This window comes from Nilaparvata lugens, chromosome 7, assembly GCF_014356525.2.
Source record: "Nilaparvata lugens isolate BPH chromosome 7, ASM1435652v1, whole genome shotgun sequence".
Lineage (NCBI taxonomy): Eukaryota > Metazoa > Arthropoda > Insecta > Hemiptera > Delphacidae > Nilaparvata > Nilaparvata lugens.
In genome coordinates this window covers 23641301-23659851 of record NC_052510.1, presented here as the reverse complement: position 1 = coordinate 23659851, position 18551 = coordinate 23641301, and the positions used below count along the sequence as shown (strand labels likewise).

The 18551-nt window shown below is 35.6% G+C and overlaps 1 protein-coding gene across 4 annotated transcripts in view; it reads right to left on the bottom strand.

Moving 5' to 3' along the window:
• Nucleotides 1–6206: 6206 nt before the first annotated feature.
• LOC111046315 (rho guanine nucleotide exchange factor 17) overlaps nucleotides 6207–18551 on the bottom strand; it is a 216859-nt gene continuing 204514 nt past the window's right edge. For all 4 annotated transcript variants that reach the window (XM_039432363.1, XM_039432361.1, XM_039432364.1 and 1 more), the window contains exon 20: nucleotides 6207–9002. In XM_039432363.1, coding sequence (XP_039288297.1) covers nucleotides 8770–9002 — 233 coding nt within the window. In that variant the 3' untranslated portion in view covers nucleotides 6207–8769. The remainder of the gene's footprint in view (nucleotides 9003–18551) is intronic.

Genomic DNA, 18551 nt, shown 5'->3' with positions numbered 1-18551 from the left:
GTTAGATCTTCTCGCGTTCCCCGGTCGAACCACTGTTGCTCGCCGGTCGATCATCAATCGCTCTGCTGGAGTGACGTTCGGTTGAGGAGCAGAGCGACAGTCTGTACGCACCTTAAGGTGGTAATGTCTCATTTGTGAGCGATCATTTGTGGGCTGCTCTATTTCAAGTGTAGTGGGCGATGTTTAGCCGAGTGCACGTATGTAGTAAATGTATTGGAGCCTGGAAGTTGCTTGCTATACACGGAATGATTTTGTTGTTTTTTGGCGGAAACCAACAGCATTGATCTGGATTGTAATGATCGCAAATAGAGCATCTCATTGCTCAACTTATGAGGCAGTGAAAGGCTTAGTCCATACAAATTTAGTTTTGTGTACAATTCCACACAGACATGATCTTGCTACGGACTCATGTATTCATCGTTTTATTGGTCAGATGAATAATGAATTAGAGAAAAATGCATCTGATACGGTAACCTATCAATCATAATACCGCATAGGCTACAATAGACTACACTTATCAAACAAGAAATTGACATTGAATTATTTTTTAGAGCTTGAATGATAATATCAATGAATTGTGGAATGGAATAAGTGAGAAGACTATCTTCAAAGTCAAAAAAATATTTGTTGAAACGTCATATGCAGGAGTATGAAAAACATTTTGTTGGTTTTGCTTTTTCATTTGCCACTATTTTTTTTTCATTTTATCGACACTTATCTGTTAAAAATCCCTGTTGAATACTCACTCTCATATGATAATAGGCTATTTACTCACTATTTCATTTATTAATTTTTATTTGTTGAAATCATCCAACTATTCTAGAATGCAATGAGTGGCAATTCAAGCAGTTTCCAAAAATAATTATTACTTGAATTTAAAAAACTCGTATTAAGTGAAAATGCACTTAGGCCTTCAATTTCAATAATAATCAATAATCGATAATCTTTATTCTTGTCATCGAACATTACAAATGTTATAAACAAACGTCATGTGGAGATAAAACATAGCATTGCATATACTAACAATATATCGTACCGCTAACACACATATGTTATATATACATAACATTAAACATGTACACATATGTATACATATATACATATACAAATATAATATAAAACAGTCAGAAGCTCACGTTATGACTTAGGTATTCGTCAATTGTATAAAAAGCTTGTTTTTTGAGCCATTGTGCTACTGTAGATATGAACATTTTTTGTGGTAAATTTTTTATTCTTGTCGGTAATTTATTGAATAATAAGTATTGTTGATACTTATAGCTTTTGAATGTTTTTTGCAGTCTGATGTATGGGGTAATTAGGTTATTCCTATTTCTAGTTCTATGTTCATGCTGATGGCTATGTCTTGTTGATAGAGTTAGGTTTTTTTTAACATGGACCAGGTTACAATAAATGTACATTGAAGGGAGAGTCATTAGTCCAAGCTCGATAAAACTATTTTTACAGCTTTCAACACTCCTTAGACCAACAATGCAGCGAATTGCTTTTTTTTGCCAAATAAATGCCTTCTTCATATCACTTGAGTTACCCCAAAGACGGAGCCCATAATTGAGATGGGAATGAAACAAACCATAGTAAGTCAGAATAAGTACCTCCCTACTGACACAACATTTTAGTTTTCTTAGTAGGTACATAACTCTGGACAGTTTCTTACACAGATACTGTATGTGGCTACTCCAACTCAATTTACTGTCTAGGAAAAAACCCAGCAGTTTAATCGGCTTCAGGTACTCCTGGTGCTCCCTGCTTAAATTATTTCTAAGCGTGAATAGAATGTTTTCTGTTTTACTCTCATTGAGAATCAAACAATTAGCAGCATACCACTCCCTGCAGCGTTCAACCGAGGAGTCAAGCCTATCAAGTACAGCCTCTACACTAGTATTAGAATCAAGTATGGTAGTGTCATCAGCATAGAGCACAGATAAACATGGAACATTAACACTAAAATCATTCACAAAAGCTAAGAATAGAAAGGGTCCAAGGACTGATCCTTGTGGAACACCTGCCAATACTTTTTTTGGTTCTGAACATTTATTATTTTGCCTATTCAGTCGAACTATTTGTGTTCTCTCACTAAGGTAACTTCTGATCTCATCCCAACTCAATCCCAATCCTCAAGAAGAGAGATACCTTGACATACTATATGAATTTGGGCTAGTAGCTTGTATAGATAAGATTACACGTCCCAACAGTAACACCTGCATTGATCATTTTTTCATTTCACTTCCACACAGATGCGAGGCTCACTCATCAATAATACAAACAGAGATTACTGACCACTTCATAATATGCCTGGATATTAATTGTAACTCACCAAAAGTGAACAACCCAGTCACAAAAACTTTTCAAAAAATAAATTGGCCAAACATAACTAATTCACTAAAAGACGAAACCTGGCAAAGAGTGCTCGAAGCAACAGAGGTGAATGCTGCCACGGAAAATTTCAATGATATAATACTAGGGAACTTGAAATGAAATACATCAGAACACGTTTACAAAGCAAAATATTCTAAATTGAAACCTTGGATCACGGGTAGTCTATTGTCTTCAATGCGTCGCCGTGATAAGCTTTGTAAAGAAGCTAGGAGAAATCCCCACAATTTACAAATTAACGAAAAATACAAGCGATACCGAAATACATTAAAATCAATTATTAAACGAGCAAAGTTTGATTATTATAAAACTAAAATAGATGATGCTCATGGGGACCCTAGGAAGTTTTGGAATGTAGTAAATGAGGTGGCAGGGCGCTCTGTGGGTAAATCCAAATTCCCGCTAGATGTATTTAAAGAGCACGGTGGCACTGCGCCTCCCACCCCTGAGGAGATAAATCAAATTAGTAATGATTTCAATGACTACTTTGCCTCCGTTGGTCGCCGACTTGCTGAGACTCTCAACCCCGCGGGACCGCTTGAGGTGGACGATGCCGACCACGCCGCTGACTCTCTGTTCTGGCTGCGGCCGGTCACACGGGTTGAGCTCACTGATGTGATAAGGTGCATCAAGGGCAACTCTGCATCAGGATCAGATAATATCCCCTCAAAATTAATAAAATTTAATATCGATGCTTCGATCACACCTTTGTTGCATATAGTTAACCTTAGTATTAATACAAATATTTTTCCAAATGCACTCAAGATTGCCAAAGTGATACCAATTTTTAAATCAGGACAAAATAACTTAACTTCTAACTATAGACCAATTTCTTTACTCTGCATTCTATCTAAAATACTTGAAAAATGTGTCAAAATACAACTTGCTGACTACCTCAAACAAGAAAAACTAATATCAGATTTACAGTTTGGTTTCAGACAAGATAGAAGCACATCTCATGCATTCTTTGAAATCACCAAATACATTGCCAAACAAATTGGGGGAGGGAGGCGTGTCCTGGTTACTTTTCTGGTTCTAGCTAAAGCATTTGATTCCATAGATCGACAAAAGTTGATAAGGAAATTACAATACATTGGCGTTAGATCAACGGATTGGTTTATCAGCTACTTAGAAAACCGTTTGCAATACGTGACTATAAATGGAATTAACAGTGATAAAACTGAAATCGACTATGGAGTGGTGCAGGGAAGTACACTGGGGCCGCTTCTGTTCCTAATCTATATTAATAACCTGGAGAAAGTAGCAATTAGAGGTAAATTGTTCCTTTTTGCTGATGACACAGCGGTGGTGTCGTCCGGCTGCACGTGGGATGAGGCTTACGAGCGGGCGGAGGATGATATGATCAGGGTCAAGCGTTGGCTGGATCAGAACACCTTGACCCTGAATGTAGGAAAAACTAAATATCTACCCATATTTTTTAAACATGACAGTGATCCTGGTCCGCGACGCTTGGCTCTGCATTCCTGTGATGTACTGCGGTCGGTCGCCTGTGATTGCAGCGTAATTGAACGTGTTAATACCTACAAATATTTGGGGGTCACAATAGACCATAAATTATCATGGGCCCCGCACATTCAAACAGTAAGGCAAAAACTTAGAAAATTTATGTTTGCCTTTTCGCAGCTTGCAGGCGTGCTGACTGTGGGGCATTGCAGGTCTGTTTACTTTTCCTACGTGCAGTCTTTGCTTCAATACGGTGTGTTGGTGTGGGGTGGAGTCTCGGCGGCGTTGTTGCGGCCTCTTGCTGTCACTCAGAGAACCCTAATAAAAATAATTTTAAATAAACCCATGCGATACCCTACAGAACAACTTTTTTCCGAATTCCATGTCCTTAATATCAGACAAATATACATAAAAACCCTCCTCTCCTTTACCAAATCCTACAAAGAAATATTTACTGAATCACCACACAATTACCAAACTAGACATAGATTAAATTTCAGATATGGTACTCCTAGAGCCACTTTAGCTCCAGCAAATAACACCCCATTCCACATTGTGCACCTCCTCTACCGAAATTTGCCTACATCAATCCAGGAGGCTGAGGGGCGCAGTTTACCTGTTTACAAAAGAAAAATAGTCCAATGGCTATTCAACATTGGTAGGGATGCTTCGGAGGCCCTTGTCAATTCACCCTACACCTAGGTTTTGTCTTGGATATTCCCATTTTTCATTTTGTTATAAGCCATTAGTTTTTCCGTGTTTTGTTATTTTTTCTTTTTCTCTCTCTCTTCTTGCTTGTGTTTAGTTTCTTGTTTTTATGCAGCGCTCTATTAACTCTTTCGACCTTATAGCACCAACCTATATAGGTAATAGATTTAACCTATTTTATTATCTACATTATTGTTTAAATCTATCTAAGTTATTGTTTAATTAAGTATAATTTATCTAAGTTATTGTTTAATTAAAGTTCATTTTTTGTTTAGAAAAAAAGTAAAATTTAAAAGTTTTTCAAGAAATGATTTCGATTATCCTGTATTTATTAAGGCTTTTCTAGATAGGAATTCTTTCCCCACACACGGATTTATAGTCTAAGTGGGGAAATATATTTCCTGGAATTGTTTTTGTATAACTATTATTGTTATTAGTTATTTTGTATAACTGATATGTATATGATTTTTTTGAGGAAATAAAATTGAATTGAATTGATCAATTTTAATTCCTTATCTCTAATGCCATAATGTTCAAGCTTGCTGCAGAGAACACTGTGAGAAACTGTATCGAAAGCTCTACTCAAATCCAGCATTTTTCTTCCAACTATCATATTTTTCTCGAATCCCTGAAGAATAGAATCTACAATCTTTTCTACAGCCATAGTGGTTGAGCAATTAGGTCTGAACCCAAATTGGTTTTCATGTAAAATAGAGTTGAATGTCATGTACTCATACATTTGTTGGAAAATACAGGTTTCAATGATTTTACTTATTATTGGTACAATCGCTATTGGCCTGTAGTTTTCGGGCAGGTCTCGATCCCCTTTTTTGAAAATTGGATTGATCAAGGACAGCTTCAAGCAATCAGGAAACTGTCCTGTTATTAAAACAAAATTTATTATTAGAGTCAGAGGTACCAACATGGAATCAATTATATTTTTAATTATAAAATTAGACAGACCAAAACAGTCTCCACTTCGCGAGCAGCCCATAATTGGTTGATCGTTTTGAAATTTACAAATAATCCCGCGTGATCAGAGATCAGGTCCTGCTCATACAAGTGACATTCCAACCGTTCAGATTCAATAGATGTGAACACATTATCAAGACATGCTCTCCCTCTCGTCGGGAGGCAATGAACATGGTATAAATTAAAAGACCTCATTACATTTAAGAATTGTGAAACTTTTTGCTTATGTTGATCAAGAATATTCACATTGAAATGTGCCTACTATTGGTAGTGACATACGTTTCGACCTGGTGTGGGTCATCATCAGACTGTCTATTGATATGGATCAACTGACACACACCAGGTCGAAACGATCGTCACTACTAATAGTAGGCCTAAGTGTATTTTCACTTTAAAAGTGTTTTTAAAATTCAGGTTTTATTTCATTAGTGAAAAAGTATGGATATGAAACACACTAATTATTAAATACATTACCGGTACTCGGTACATAATAGTTCTAGAGATAATTGAGTAGGCTACTTATTTTTATTTCATAAAGTTTTAGTTAGTTACAATAATGCTTCACGGTATTGCCCCAATGGGGTGAACGGTATTATCCCAAGACGTGTGAAGTGAAGTGAATTTAACTACAGCGGAAATGAATTAGGTAATACAAATAAAAAAATTTAGAAAAAAGTTTTATAACAACATATTTTATAATGAACGTCGTCAATAATTTACAACTATTACTTTTTAATAGTAGATACTGAGAACAGATTCAATAAATAAGGCAAGTACTTTCGATTCCAAAAAGAAATGTGATATACATTTTTATGTCACTTCTAAGTTGATAAATCGCATAATTACCGGTTTTTACACAATGGTATTCATGAATAGTCACAGTTACATTGTAAAAAATATATTAATATCTTACGACTAACACACATTTATAATTTGTACAAAAATACATTTCCACGAAAACAAACATAAGGTACATTTCAAAGATTAACTAATTACAAATAATCGTATTCAGCTAGCTAATAACGGACTCCTACTGTTCGTCATGTACATCCTGCAATTCATTTTATAACACTATAACGTGTTGTTGAATTCTCTAGAAATAATACCCCTAGGTAATGTGATGAAATTTTTTTACAGAAATTTACAAAGTAAACAAGCATCATAATAAAGTTTCAACTATGAACTAGAAAATCAATAGTTCATGAAATGGCACGGATTTGTAATAGTTTATGTAAACCATAAATAGATCTAAACAAGTAATTATTGCAATGTGACTTTCTTCTAATTTACAACAAAATAAAAATCGTTCCAAGAAAATTGAAAATAATTTTGATTTACTCCCAAGAGCTGTGATATATCATGATGATAAAGATAGTTCATGAAGTACTTACAGTATTTAGTATAAGGTTACCTTTGTTACCAAAGTTACCATTGTACTGCATTAGGCCTACGTTAAATATGACATTTTTTAAAGATTTTATCATTGTTGTGAATAAAATTGAAATATATAAAACCAAATTTGTTAAGTTTCACATAATACAGTTTTGTACTAAAAAATGAATAAATGCAAAATGTTCCATCAAATTTGATATCAACTTAATTATTGTCGGCATTGTCATTTTATGTGTGAAAAATGAGATATTTGAATTTAAAATTAAATAGACCTATCTGATTTTAAACTTGCCATTCTTGGGGCTGGTTTCAGAGCTCGGGATTTAGCTAAGTCCTAGACTTTAAACAGCTGGAGACAGAAAAATGGCTTTTCAAAACGGGGCGTAGTCGCAGTTTTTATAACAGTATGATTTATCGCAGTTTTCATTTTCTCATCTCTATAATATTGGTAACGTTTTTCCTCGACGGAATTAAACATTCCTAAGTAATTAAAAATAGTTGAAACTTTACATTATTTTCTCTTTACTTTATTTTGTGTTCAATTTTCTAGTTTTTCGAAATTTAATTCAAATGTGACTATGACAATGACTACGACTACGCCCCGTTTCGGAAAGCGAATTTTCTGACTCCAGCTGTTTAAAGTCTAGAACTTAGCCAAATCCCGAGCTCGGAAACCAGGTCTAAAATTTACAGTGGAACAATTAAATTTACTTCAACTCTATTGCAAAATTTATTTTGTGAGTTTGCGTATTTATAAAGCTCTATGGCATCGATGTGCAGATCTACTTATTTTAACAAACGCAAAACTTGATCCTAATTATCATAATTATTCAACAATTTCTTTGAAATAACATAGAATTATATGAATTATATCAAACATCAAAACTGCAAACTTGAGTAGAATAAATCTCTTCTCCTTGTAGAAAAAATGCTTTGACTAAAAACCCCAGAGTACATTAGATTTCATTTGATTGAAAAAATAGACTTCTTCAGTGTTAACAAAACGTATTATATTATGATTCTTGGAAAGATTACTTGTCTTTAAAACTTTTTTCAAATAATTTTTATTTGGATAAAAGCCCAGCTAGATTAAAAAAAAAACCATCAACACATTAGCAGTAGAGCTATCCAATTGGGAAAATCAAATAGTCAAATTGCAAAAACTGTTCTATCGAAATGATTTACATACCGCCATAAAGTTAGTACTTACCTAAATCAAAAAATCAAAACAAGATGTCTCTATCTTTATAATTTGTATGCATTATATTATTTAAAATATAACAGGAAAACGAATCAAAATATGTCGAAATTAAGAAACCTTGTTTCAAATCACGCATCCAATTCAGTACAGTGTCTTAACTTCAACAGAGTTATTATAAATTATAGGGTTTCGTCATGGAAAACAGCATCAAGAATTCAAAGATTGAGTACAAAATAAAATGTCTACACTTTTCATGGATTCTCCTTAATGAAATGATAACGTATTACGATTTCAATCTCCCAGAATCAATGAAATTTTAATTTTGTATTTGAAAAATATTCCATAAGAACTAACCAGCATTCTCTATCATATTTTTTATTTCTGTTACACTTGAACCTATTTGTTATATTTTAAATGTATAAGACAAGATATTATCTCACATTATTTTTGGAACCATTTTTTCTGTATTTGGTACATTTTTACCATGTTTTATGTTACATTATTGATAATTTTCTATTTTTCCACTTTTTTCATAATGTAACCTGTTTTCCATATTTAAAATTGAATTGAATAAGTCATCTGTTAGAAAACTATAGAGATCGGGTGATGAAGTAAAGTTGAGCTTGAGAACATTGATTAGATTACACTTGCCAGAGAAGCAGGTGATTTGTGGAGTCCTCACGGCCGGCGTCTGACATACTCGCCGACCTGAAGTCCTCGTAGCCGTCCCCTCCCGATATTACCAACAATTTCTTGCTGCTATTACTCGAGCCTGATACACCATCCGATTTCGTCGATTGACTAGTTTGACAGTTCGGAGGCGGCTCAACAACTGTCAGGAATCTGACGTGTCCCGTGTGACCATGGGGAACACCTAGAACAGGCAATAAATTGTCATAAATAGTGGTAGTTTCATCTCAGGTTAAAATTAGAATTAGTATCATGTCAACCTTCAAAATTCAGAATCTTCAAATCATTATTCCTGGACCGAAAATCAAGTGACGAATCAGTGTGTAATATCATAACCTCAACCTTTGGACAACATTAGCATTTTATCAAAATTTTTGAGAGAAATAGTACAGGCTCAGCCTAGTTTTTCCTTTAATGTCATAATTATATTATGATTTTAGTATATTGTACAATAAATAAATTAGTTTACAAAGAATACTCTAAGTTACAATTTTATTTATTAGAGTACTTTATTTAATAGCGACTAACTAGCTACTGTAATCGTACTGATTGGTTCATGTTAATGGTTAATAGCAAGTAATAACATTTTCACCCTTCAATCACTCATATACTGCCAGGTGCATGCAAGGAACAAGAAGTTATATGCTTTATACGTTGAATTTGCTTCTGCGTTTGATTCTGTACCCCATTCGCTTCTGTGGTATGAGTTAGGATAGCTGGAGGTCAGTTTAAAGTTATTGAGAATATTAAGTGGTATTCACACTTCGGCCGTGACCATCATAGACAAGGACAGTGAACAATCCGAGCCAATATCGGTCACAAAAGGAATTTTGCAGGGGGATTCTGTCAGTCCGCTTCTCTTTTCTCTCTATTTACATGACATTGATGATTTTTTCAGGAAAATAAATTTAAATGGGATTAGAATGAGCGAAAGGGATGACATTCTCCTGCTGCTCTTTGCAGACGATATAGTTATTTTGGCTGATTGCGAATCTGATTTGAGAAATAAATTGAAATGTCTTGCAGAATATTGCGAGTACAAAAAGCTATCAGTTAACATAGATAAGACAAAAATAGTGCCTTTCCACAAAAGAGGATTAATGAGAAACTTATCATTCTGGCTAGAAGAAAGTAAAATAGAAATAGTCAAGCAGTACAATTACTTGGGAGCTATTTTCAGTAAAGATGGAAAGTTTCGGCAGCATAGCAGATCACTGAATCTAAAGATTAAATCAACTGGAGAATCAGTGATGAATATTCTCAGAAAAGCAAAGTCAAATGTATGGAATAGTAAGATGAAGCTTTACGATTCTGTCGTTCTACCCGCTTTGATGTACGGCTCGGAAGTATGGGGGTTCCACAACCTTGAAGTATTAGAGAGGGTTCAATTACAATTCTTAAAAAAGTTATTCTTTTTGAGCCAATGCACGCCGAGTTGGGGAGTACGTTTAGAGACAAATAGAATCAAACTAAACTTCGATGTACTTTGTAGAGACCTGAAATTTCTTAGAAGAGTGCTGTCTATGCCTAACAATAGGCGAGTTGGGGAGTACGTTTAGAGACAAATAGAATCAAACTAAACTTCGATGTACTTTGTAGAGGCCTGAAATTTCTTAGAAGAGTGCTGTCTATGCCTAACAATAGGTACCCTTCTATTTGTTTAAAGACACTGGCAAGCTTGGCAGCAGGTGAGTCGACGGAGGCAGCTAATACATCGGATAACTGGTTGGTTCATATAAAAAGACATATAGCTTTGTCCGGGTATCAGTTGGAAATAGCGAATGAGTTTTCTTGATGGGATACTTTTTGACTCTCTGGCAAATATTTTGGAGGGGTATGCAGGAGTTCTATTTCTTGAAGATCAAAGATTGGCGTTGGATTCAGCAACCTGTCCCCTTTATAGAAAAATGAATACTCTTTTGAATCTAGGAGATCAGCTTAGGATGAATATACCATTTGCAAAAACTAGAATTCCAACCCAGCTGCGACGAACCCATACCTGTTTAAGAAGAATAGAGGAGTTTGGATTAACTCTACTAGAAACTGCCCTATTTGTAATTACGGGGAATTAGGAACTCTATTGTGAGGTCCACGTTATAATGACAGTATTTGATCAACTTTGGTTTTGCTATCCTTGTCTATCATTCAACAAAGCCGGTGGTACTATCCTTTTCTAGATCCACAACGATGCCAATTATGTTTTTGACAGTGTAGAAATATAATTAATTAATGCAGAGAATCGGCATCGCTATTCTTCTATCTTTACCCACTGCCATTATAACGTGGACCTCACTATAGAACATTTTTTGTTGCGCTGTCCCATGTATAGAGGATGTAGAATTCAATTTTTGGATATATATTGTCGTAATATAGTAAATAATGAGGACTGGTTAATTGTATTACTGTCGAATCTGACGGAGGAAAAAATAAACAGAGTTTTCATCTATGTGGTTAAAGCATTAGAAATAAGACAAATGATATGTGATCTTGTTTGAGAGTGATCAGATGCTATTTAATTCTCATAAGAAATATTGTATTATAACCTTTACTGTTATGTACAGTTAATTTTTTTACTATGTTTGTTGGCTCAACTCTATTTGTATGATTAATGTGAACAAATAAATTGATCATCATCATTATTATTATTATTATTATCATCATTTCATTCATCACATGACAAGTGAGTGTTTATTGCAGTCAAAGTCGGCCTTTTGCAAGATTTTGGTGCATTACTAAACTGAAATGTTCAAAAATGATCTCACAATGGATGCTGTGCTGAGAACAACTGCTTTTTCCATGGCATATTTTGCACTTTTCGATATTCCCATCTGACAAAGATTTGCTGACACTTTTCTAGTTACAACTCCAACCGTGGAGATAATGACAGGAACAATTGTGACCTTTTCTTACATCCAGACATCCTTGATCTCAGCAACCAAGGGAAGGTACTTGGAGACCTTTTCATTATAATACTGGTCCAAGTTGTGGCAGCATGGTATGCCAACATCTATTAGTGTTGTTTCCTTGGCTACCTTATCCATGACGATGATATCTGGCCTATTATGAGCAACTGTTCTGTCTGTCAGCACCTACCGATCCCAATATAAATTATGTGTATCATTCTCGAAGACTGGGGATGGCTGGTACGAGTAGTAGGGCAGCTTCTGATTGATGATTTGGTACTTCAGAGCAAGGTCCTGATGCAAGATCCCAGCTACTGCAAGAGTTCTGGTCTAACATATGGTCACAAAACGTGCAACATGATGAAACAACTGAGTGGATCGAACAGGAAAGACAGGATCACATGAATATTCAGTTAATGGAAGAAATGAAAATCTCTGTTAATGATTTCAACATAGCTATCAACAGGATTCATAACTGGAAAGCACCCGGTCCCGACAAAATCCAAAATTTCTGGCTGAAAAAATTCACTCATATTCACAAACCACTGTTAACAATTCTTAATTCCTTCTTAGAAAACCCAGAAAGTGTACCAGACACATAATGCATGAAATAACATACCTAATACCCAAAGACAATGATACTAAAAATCCAGCCAACTACAGACCAATCACATGCCTTTCAAACATCTACAAATTGCTCACTTCCATAATAACTGCCAAACTAAAAATTCATACAGACCCACTCATGTGTGAAGAACAAAAAAGATGCCGTAGTAACTCGAAAGGATGTAAGGAACAGTTAATAATTGATGCAGAAATCACCTCAAATGCTAAAAGAAAACACAGGAACTTATCATATGCCTACATAGACTATAAAAAAGCTTATGACAGCGTCCCGCACTCCTGGTTGCTACATGTACTGCAGATGTACCGAGTGAACCCACAAGTTATAAAGTTTTTAAAAACTGTTATGGCAAAATGGACGAAAATACTTAGCATGAATAAAAATAAAACAAAACCAATCAGAATAACAGGAGGAATCTTCCAAGGAGATTCACTAAGCCCCCTATGGTTCTGTTTAGCCCTAAACCCTCTCTCCAATATGCTAAACAAAACAAAATATGGCTACAAATTGGAAGGAAACCAGCAAAATACTTACACCCTTTCCCACCTCCTCTAAGTTGACGACCTCAAACTCTTTGCACCCAACAGACAGCAACTAGATTACCTTCTTGAAACTACAGAAAACTTCAGCCATGACATATGTATGCAGTTTGGATTAGAGAAATGCAAAATTAACAGCATCAGAAAAGGAAGGCAGGTCACGGAGCTACCCTACACAACAATCAGCAATGAGAAAATTGAACATATGGCCGAAGGGGACACTTACAAATACCTGGGATATCACCAAGGAATAGGCACAACACAAACCGAAATTAAATTGAATCTGAAGAGCAGATATATGAAACGCCTAAAAACTATTCTTAACACGAATCTATCAGCAAGAAATAAGGTTAAAGCAGTAAACACCTATGCCATCCCTATACTAACATACTCTTTTGGAATAATAGACTGGACCGAGACGGATCTAGAAGCCATCAACACTCTAACTAGAAAGGGTTTCAACAAATCTTGTGCTCACCACCTCCATTCGGCCACAGAAAGGTTCACACTCCCTAGAAGCGAAGGAGGAAGAGGAGTTATAGATATAAAGAATATGTGTAATGAACAAATCGATAGCCTCCGAAAATACTTCTATGCCAAAGCATAATCAATACCCCTCCATTCAGCAATAACTCACCTACCAACATCCGGCACCCCATTGAAATTGAACAATCCAGATTTACAACCGCAAATCAACAACAATACAATAGAGAAAAAGAAAACTAGTTGGAAACAGAAAACCCTACATGGTAAGCACATCAATCACCTATTACAACCCCACATCGACCAAAAAGCATCAAACACCTGGCTCACGAAAGGTAACATTTTCATTGAGACAGAAGGATTCATGACAGCTATACAGGACCAAATAATCAACACTAGGAATTACAAAAAATATATTTTGAAGGACCCAACAACTCAGACCGACACATGTAGACTCTGCAATAGAACAACAGAAACAATAGACCATATTACAAGTGGATGTTCAGTACTAGCGCCAACTGATTACACAAGGAGACATGACAACGTGTGTAAAATACTACATCAGGAGCTGGCACTGAAGTACAAACTGGTCAACAATCATACCCCCTACTACAAATACCAGCCGAGCAATGTCCTTGAGAACAGTGAAGTCAAAATCTACTGGAACAGAGATATAATCACCGATAGAACTGTCCCACACAATAGACCAGACATAACAGTAATAGACGAAGAAATGAAACACACCTACCTAATTGATGCCACAATTCCCAACACCGGCAACATCCAAAAGAAAACAACCGAGAAAATAGCAAAATATCAACTTCTGTGTGACGAAATAAAGCAGATGTGGCATCAGGAGCGAGTCTACATAGTTCCCATTGTAATACCATCAACAGCCGTAATTCCAAAATCACTTCACAAATCCATGAAGCAATTGAATCTTTCACCCGACCTGTACACTCAACTACAGAAATCAGTTGTTTTAGACACCTGTTCAATAACAAGAAGGGTCCTGAACATCACGGAAAACAACAGTGAGGAAAACTAGTGACTATTACACAACACCATCATACCAACAAAGTGAAAAATAGTGGGACAAACAACTGCGACTAATACTTGTATAATATGAACTTTAATAATACATTAATATTGTCAATAGTCAACAAATTACAACTGTAGGTATGTTATTGTTACATGTGTAATACGAACTATATTCATCAGTCAACAAACTCAATAGTAAAGTGCGCTTACTTAATAATAATAATAATAATAATAATAATAATAATAATATAATAATAATAATAATAGCTTTATTGACATTCATATAGAACAAACGCCTCTCTACTTGAGGTATTTGAGTTGACAACCGTTTATATACAGTTTATATTAAGTTCCTTTCATAATTTCGACACTATTTTGCACCACATTTCTCTGTCTCTGGCCGTACTGGTTCATGCATAGCCGACTCTCTGGTTAATTTGTCCTTCCATCTTGTGGTTGGTCGTCCTCTTCTTCTCTTCTTATCCCAGTCGGTATCCAGTCGGTGCAGATCTTGGTCCATCGGTCCTCCTGCATTCTGGCCACATGCCCTGCCCACTTCTATTTCACGATATGAGCCTCCTTTTGCATGTACTTCACTCTCACTCTGCTCAATACATCGCTGTTCCTCACCCTTTGACTCAGCTTGATTCCCAGGATACTGCGTAGCATTCTTGTTTGTGTCGTCTCTAGTCCCTTATCCAACCTTTCTGTCAGCGCCTACGTTTGTGACCCATATAATATTGACCATATATCTGCTCTTCAGATTCAATTTAATTTCGGTTTGTGTTGTGCCTATTCCTTGGTGATATCCCAGGTATTTGTAAGTGTCCCCTTCGGCCATATGTTCAATTTTCTCATTGCTGATTGTTGTGTAGGGTAGCTCCGTGACCTGCCTTCCTTTTCTGATGCTGTTAATTTTGCATTTCTCTAATCCAAACTGCATACATATGTCATGGCTGAAGTTTTCTGTAGTTTCAAGAAGGTAATCTAGTTGCTGTCTGTTGGGTGCAAAGAGTTTGAGGTCGTCAACTTAGAGGAGGTGGGAAAGGGTGTAAGTATTTTGCTGGTTTCCTTCCAATTTGTAGCCATATTTTGTTTTGTTTAGCATATTGGAGAGAGGGTTTAGGGCTAAACAGAACCATAGGGGGCTTAGTGAATCTCCTTGGAAGATTCCTCCTGTTATTCTGATTGGTTTTGTTTTATTTTTATTCATGCTAAGTATTTTCGTCCATTTTGCCATAACAGTTTTTAAAAACTTTATAACTTGTGGGTTCACTCGGTACATCTGCAGTACATGTAGCAACCAGGAGTGCGGGACGCTGTCATAAGCTTTTTTATAGTCTATGTAGGCATATGATAAGTTCCTGTGTTTTCTTTTAGCATTTGAGGTGATTTCTGCATCAATTATTAACTGTTCCTTACATCCTTTCGAGTTACTACGGCATCTTTTTTGTTCTTCACACATGAGTGGGTCTGTATGAATTTTTAGTTTGGCAGTTATTATGGAAGTGAGCAATTTGTAGATGTTTGAAAGGCATGTGATTGGTCTGTAGTTGGCTGGATTTTTAGTATCATTGTCTTTGGGTATTAGGTATGTTATTTCATGCATTATGTGTCTGGTACACTTTCTGGGGTTTCTAAGAAGGAATTAAGAATTGTTAACAGTGGTTTGTGAATATGAGTGAATTTTTTCAGCCAGAAATTTTGGATTTTGTCGGGACCGGGTGCTTTCCAGTTATGAATCCTGTTGATAGCTATGTTGAAATCATTAACAGAGATTTTCATTTCTTCCATTAACTGAATATTCATGTGTGAATGTCTTTCCTGTTCGATCCACTCAGTTGTTTCATCATGTTGCACGTTTTGTGACCATATGTTAGACCAGAACTCTTCAACCTTTTCGATGAGTGGTGTTTCAGAGTTGTTTTGATTTTGATTGTGCTCTAAGGATTTATAGAACTGTTTTTGGTAGTTGTTGAAAGCTTGATTTTGCTTATGTCTAAGGGTGCATTTCATATATCTCTCGAGTCGTCTTGATTTTGCTGCTAGTAACTGTTTTTTTTTAGTCTAGGAGATCCCATATTTCAGATTCAGATAGGTGTTGGACAGTGAGCTTGTATTTTTTAATTTTCCTTTCTGTGAGGTTCCCTTTCAGATATTGGGTAATTTGACCTATCTCTGCCCTCAATTCTGATATATTTTCCTCGAGTCTTCTTCTCCAGTTAGGAATAGTTTTGGTGTTTCTATTTTTCCCTACAGGTGGTTGTTTATTGCATAGCTGAGTGACTGACTGTTGTTTCACTACTGTGAATAAGGAGAATTACTTCATCAATGTTAGGATTCTGTTCATTGTTAATTGCTTCTCTTATTAAATCATTCACTATTGCTATTGTGTGCGTGGCTTTTGGTATGTTCTGCAGTCGTGGAATGCGTGGTCGTTGGTGTGGGTCCATACCTTCATGTAACATGTACATTTCATTAAATTTACTTCTGACCTGTGCCTTGTATTCATCTAGATTATCAGATGGGCCACCAGAGGTGTTTTCTTCATCCTGCACAGTCTCTCTTGTCTGTGGTAGTTGTGCTTCAACAGCTGTTTGTTGTATCACATCGTCTTGTGTACTATTTAGGTTAGGTGTGGTTTCTGCAGTAGTCTGTTCAGTATTTAGGTTAGGTGTGGTATCTGCAGTTGTTTGTGTTTGGAGTGCTTGCTGTTTCAATTTTTCTCTCTCATTTATTGGGATACGGTTGTTTCTGTGGATGACTCTGATTTGATCTGCTAATCGCTGTTCACTAAGTGAGTGAAGTTCTGGGTACATATTCAAAAACTTATTTCTTAGGAGAGGTCTATAACCGGTCTTGTTGGTTTCATTATTTGTGACAATGTAGTAGCAAAGAAGAAGTTTTCTATTTATCTCATCAGTTCATTTCATTCTTTGTCTAAGTAAGCCTGCTCTGGTGGTTGCTGGTCTCAAGTCTAGCAAAACATCTGGAGCTGGTGTTTGAAGATCCAAGTTATTACTATTTTCTATGTGATCAGGTGATCTATTCCCAAACCGCCCCTGATTTTGACGGTTTTCGATAAGATTCTGTCTTGTTTCCATTTCAAATTTTCACTGTAGAGGTTGCATATATTTACTAACCTTGTTACAGGTGGGTAGTTGCTGTGTTTGGGCTGGGTAAACTAACCTCAAACATGTACTTGCTGCTGGTTACTCAAGTAAAACTATAAAAATAAAACTCTTACCTGTTGTAATATTATTTCACTTTATAACAATCTAAGGTTCACTTTGTTAATAAGATATTTATGAAATATTAACATTGAGTTACCAAATTTTTATAGAAATACGGAGCACCACATTAGACTTACTTGTTTGGGTAGCTCAGGGCTACCAACTTTATTATTATTATTATTATTATTATTATTATTCATTATCATTTAAAGATTAAATTCAAACAGGCTGTCATGACTATATATGGGCACCTCGCAAGCAACCATTCCTTCACCCTAGTCCTGAATGAATAGTGACTGAGATTCCCTTATATCTTCTGGTAAGGCGTTGAAGATTTTTTTTCCAATATAATAATACTAATTTCTCTGTATGTTGGACGACACATCCAGAGAAGATTATTTATGATTTGAAAATCATTACATATTTTTATAAATGTTCAATAACTTTTTACAATGCAAAGTATTTCAAAATAATATCTCACCATGAAATAAATATGCGTAGAGGTTATCATCAAACTACAGCAAAATTATGCTCAAGACAGATTAATTCCAAAAATCTAAAACTATATCCTATTACCCTAACCACAATCTATAACCTACTTCAATGATACTAGATCGTGTAACTATTTTTTACCTAGAAATTACCCCAAGTATAAAAAATACTACTTCCATATAAATTCTACATTTACCGAGTAGTCGCTCAATGTCCCGTGTGTCCATACAAGTAGGCCTAAAGTCGTCTGCCGACTAGACTGAAAAACGCTTTGTGTGTCTCTACCCTAACTAAAATAGATATTTCATTTTGGTTCCTATGGGTGATAGGATAATTGATTATGGAAGAATACGAGGATCAATTTCATTTCTAACTCCGATTGGCCATAAATAAAAGACGAATGTATAATAAAAGAAC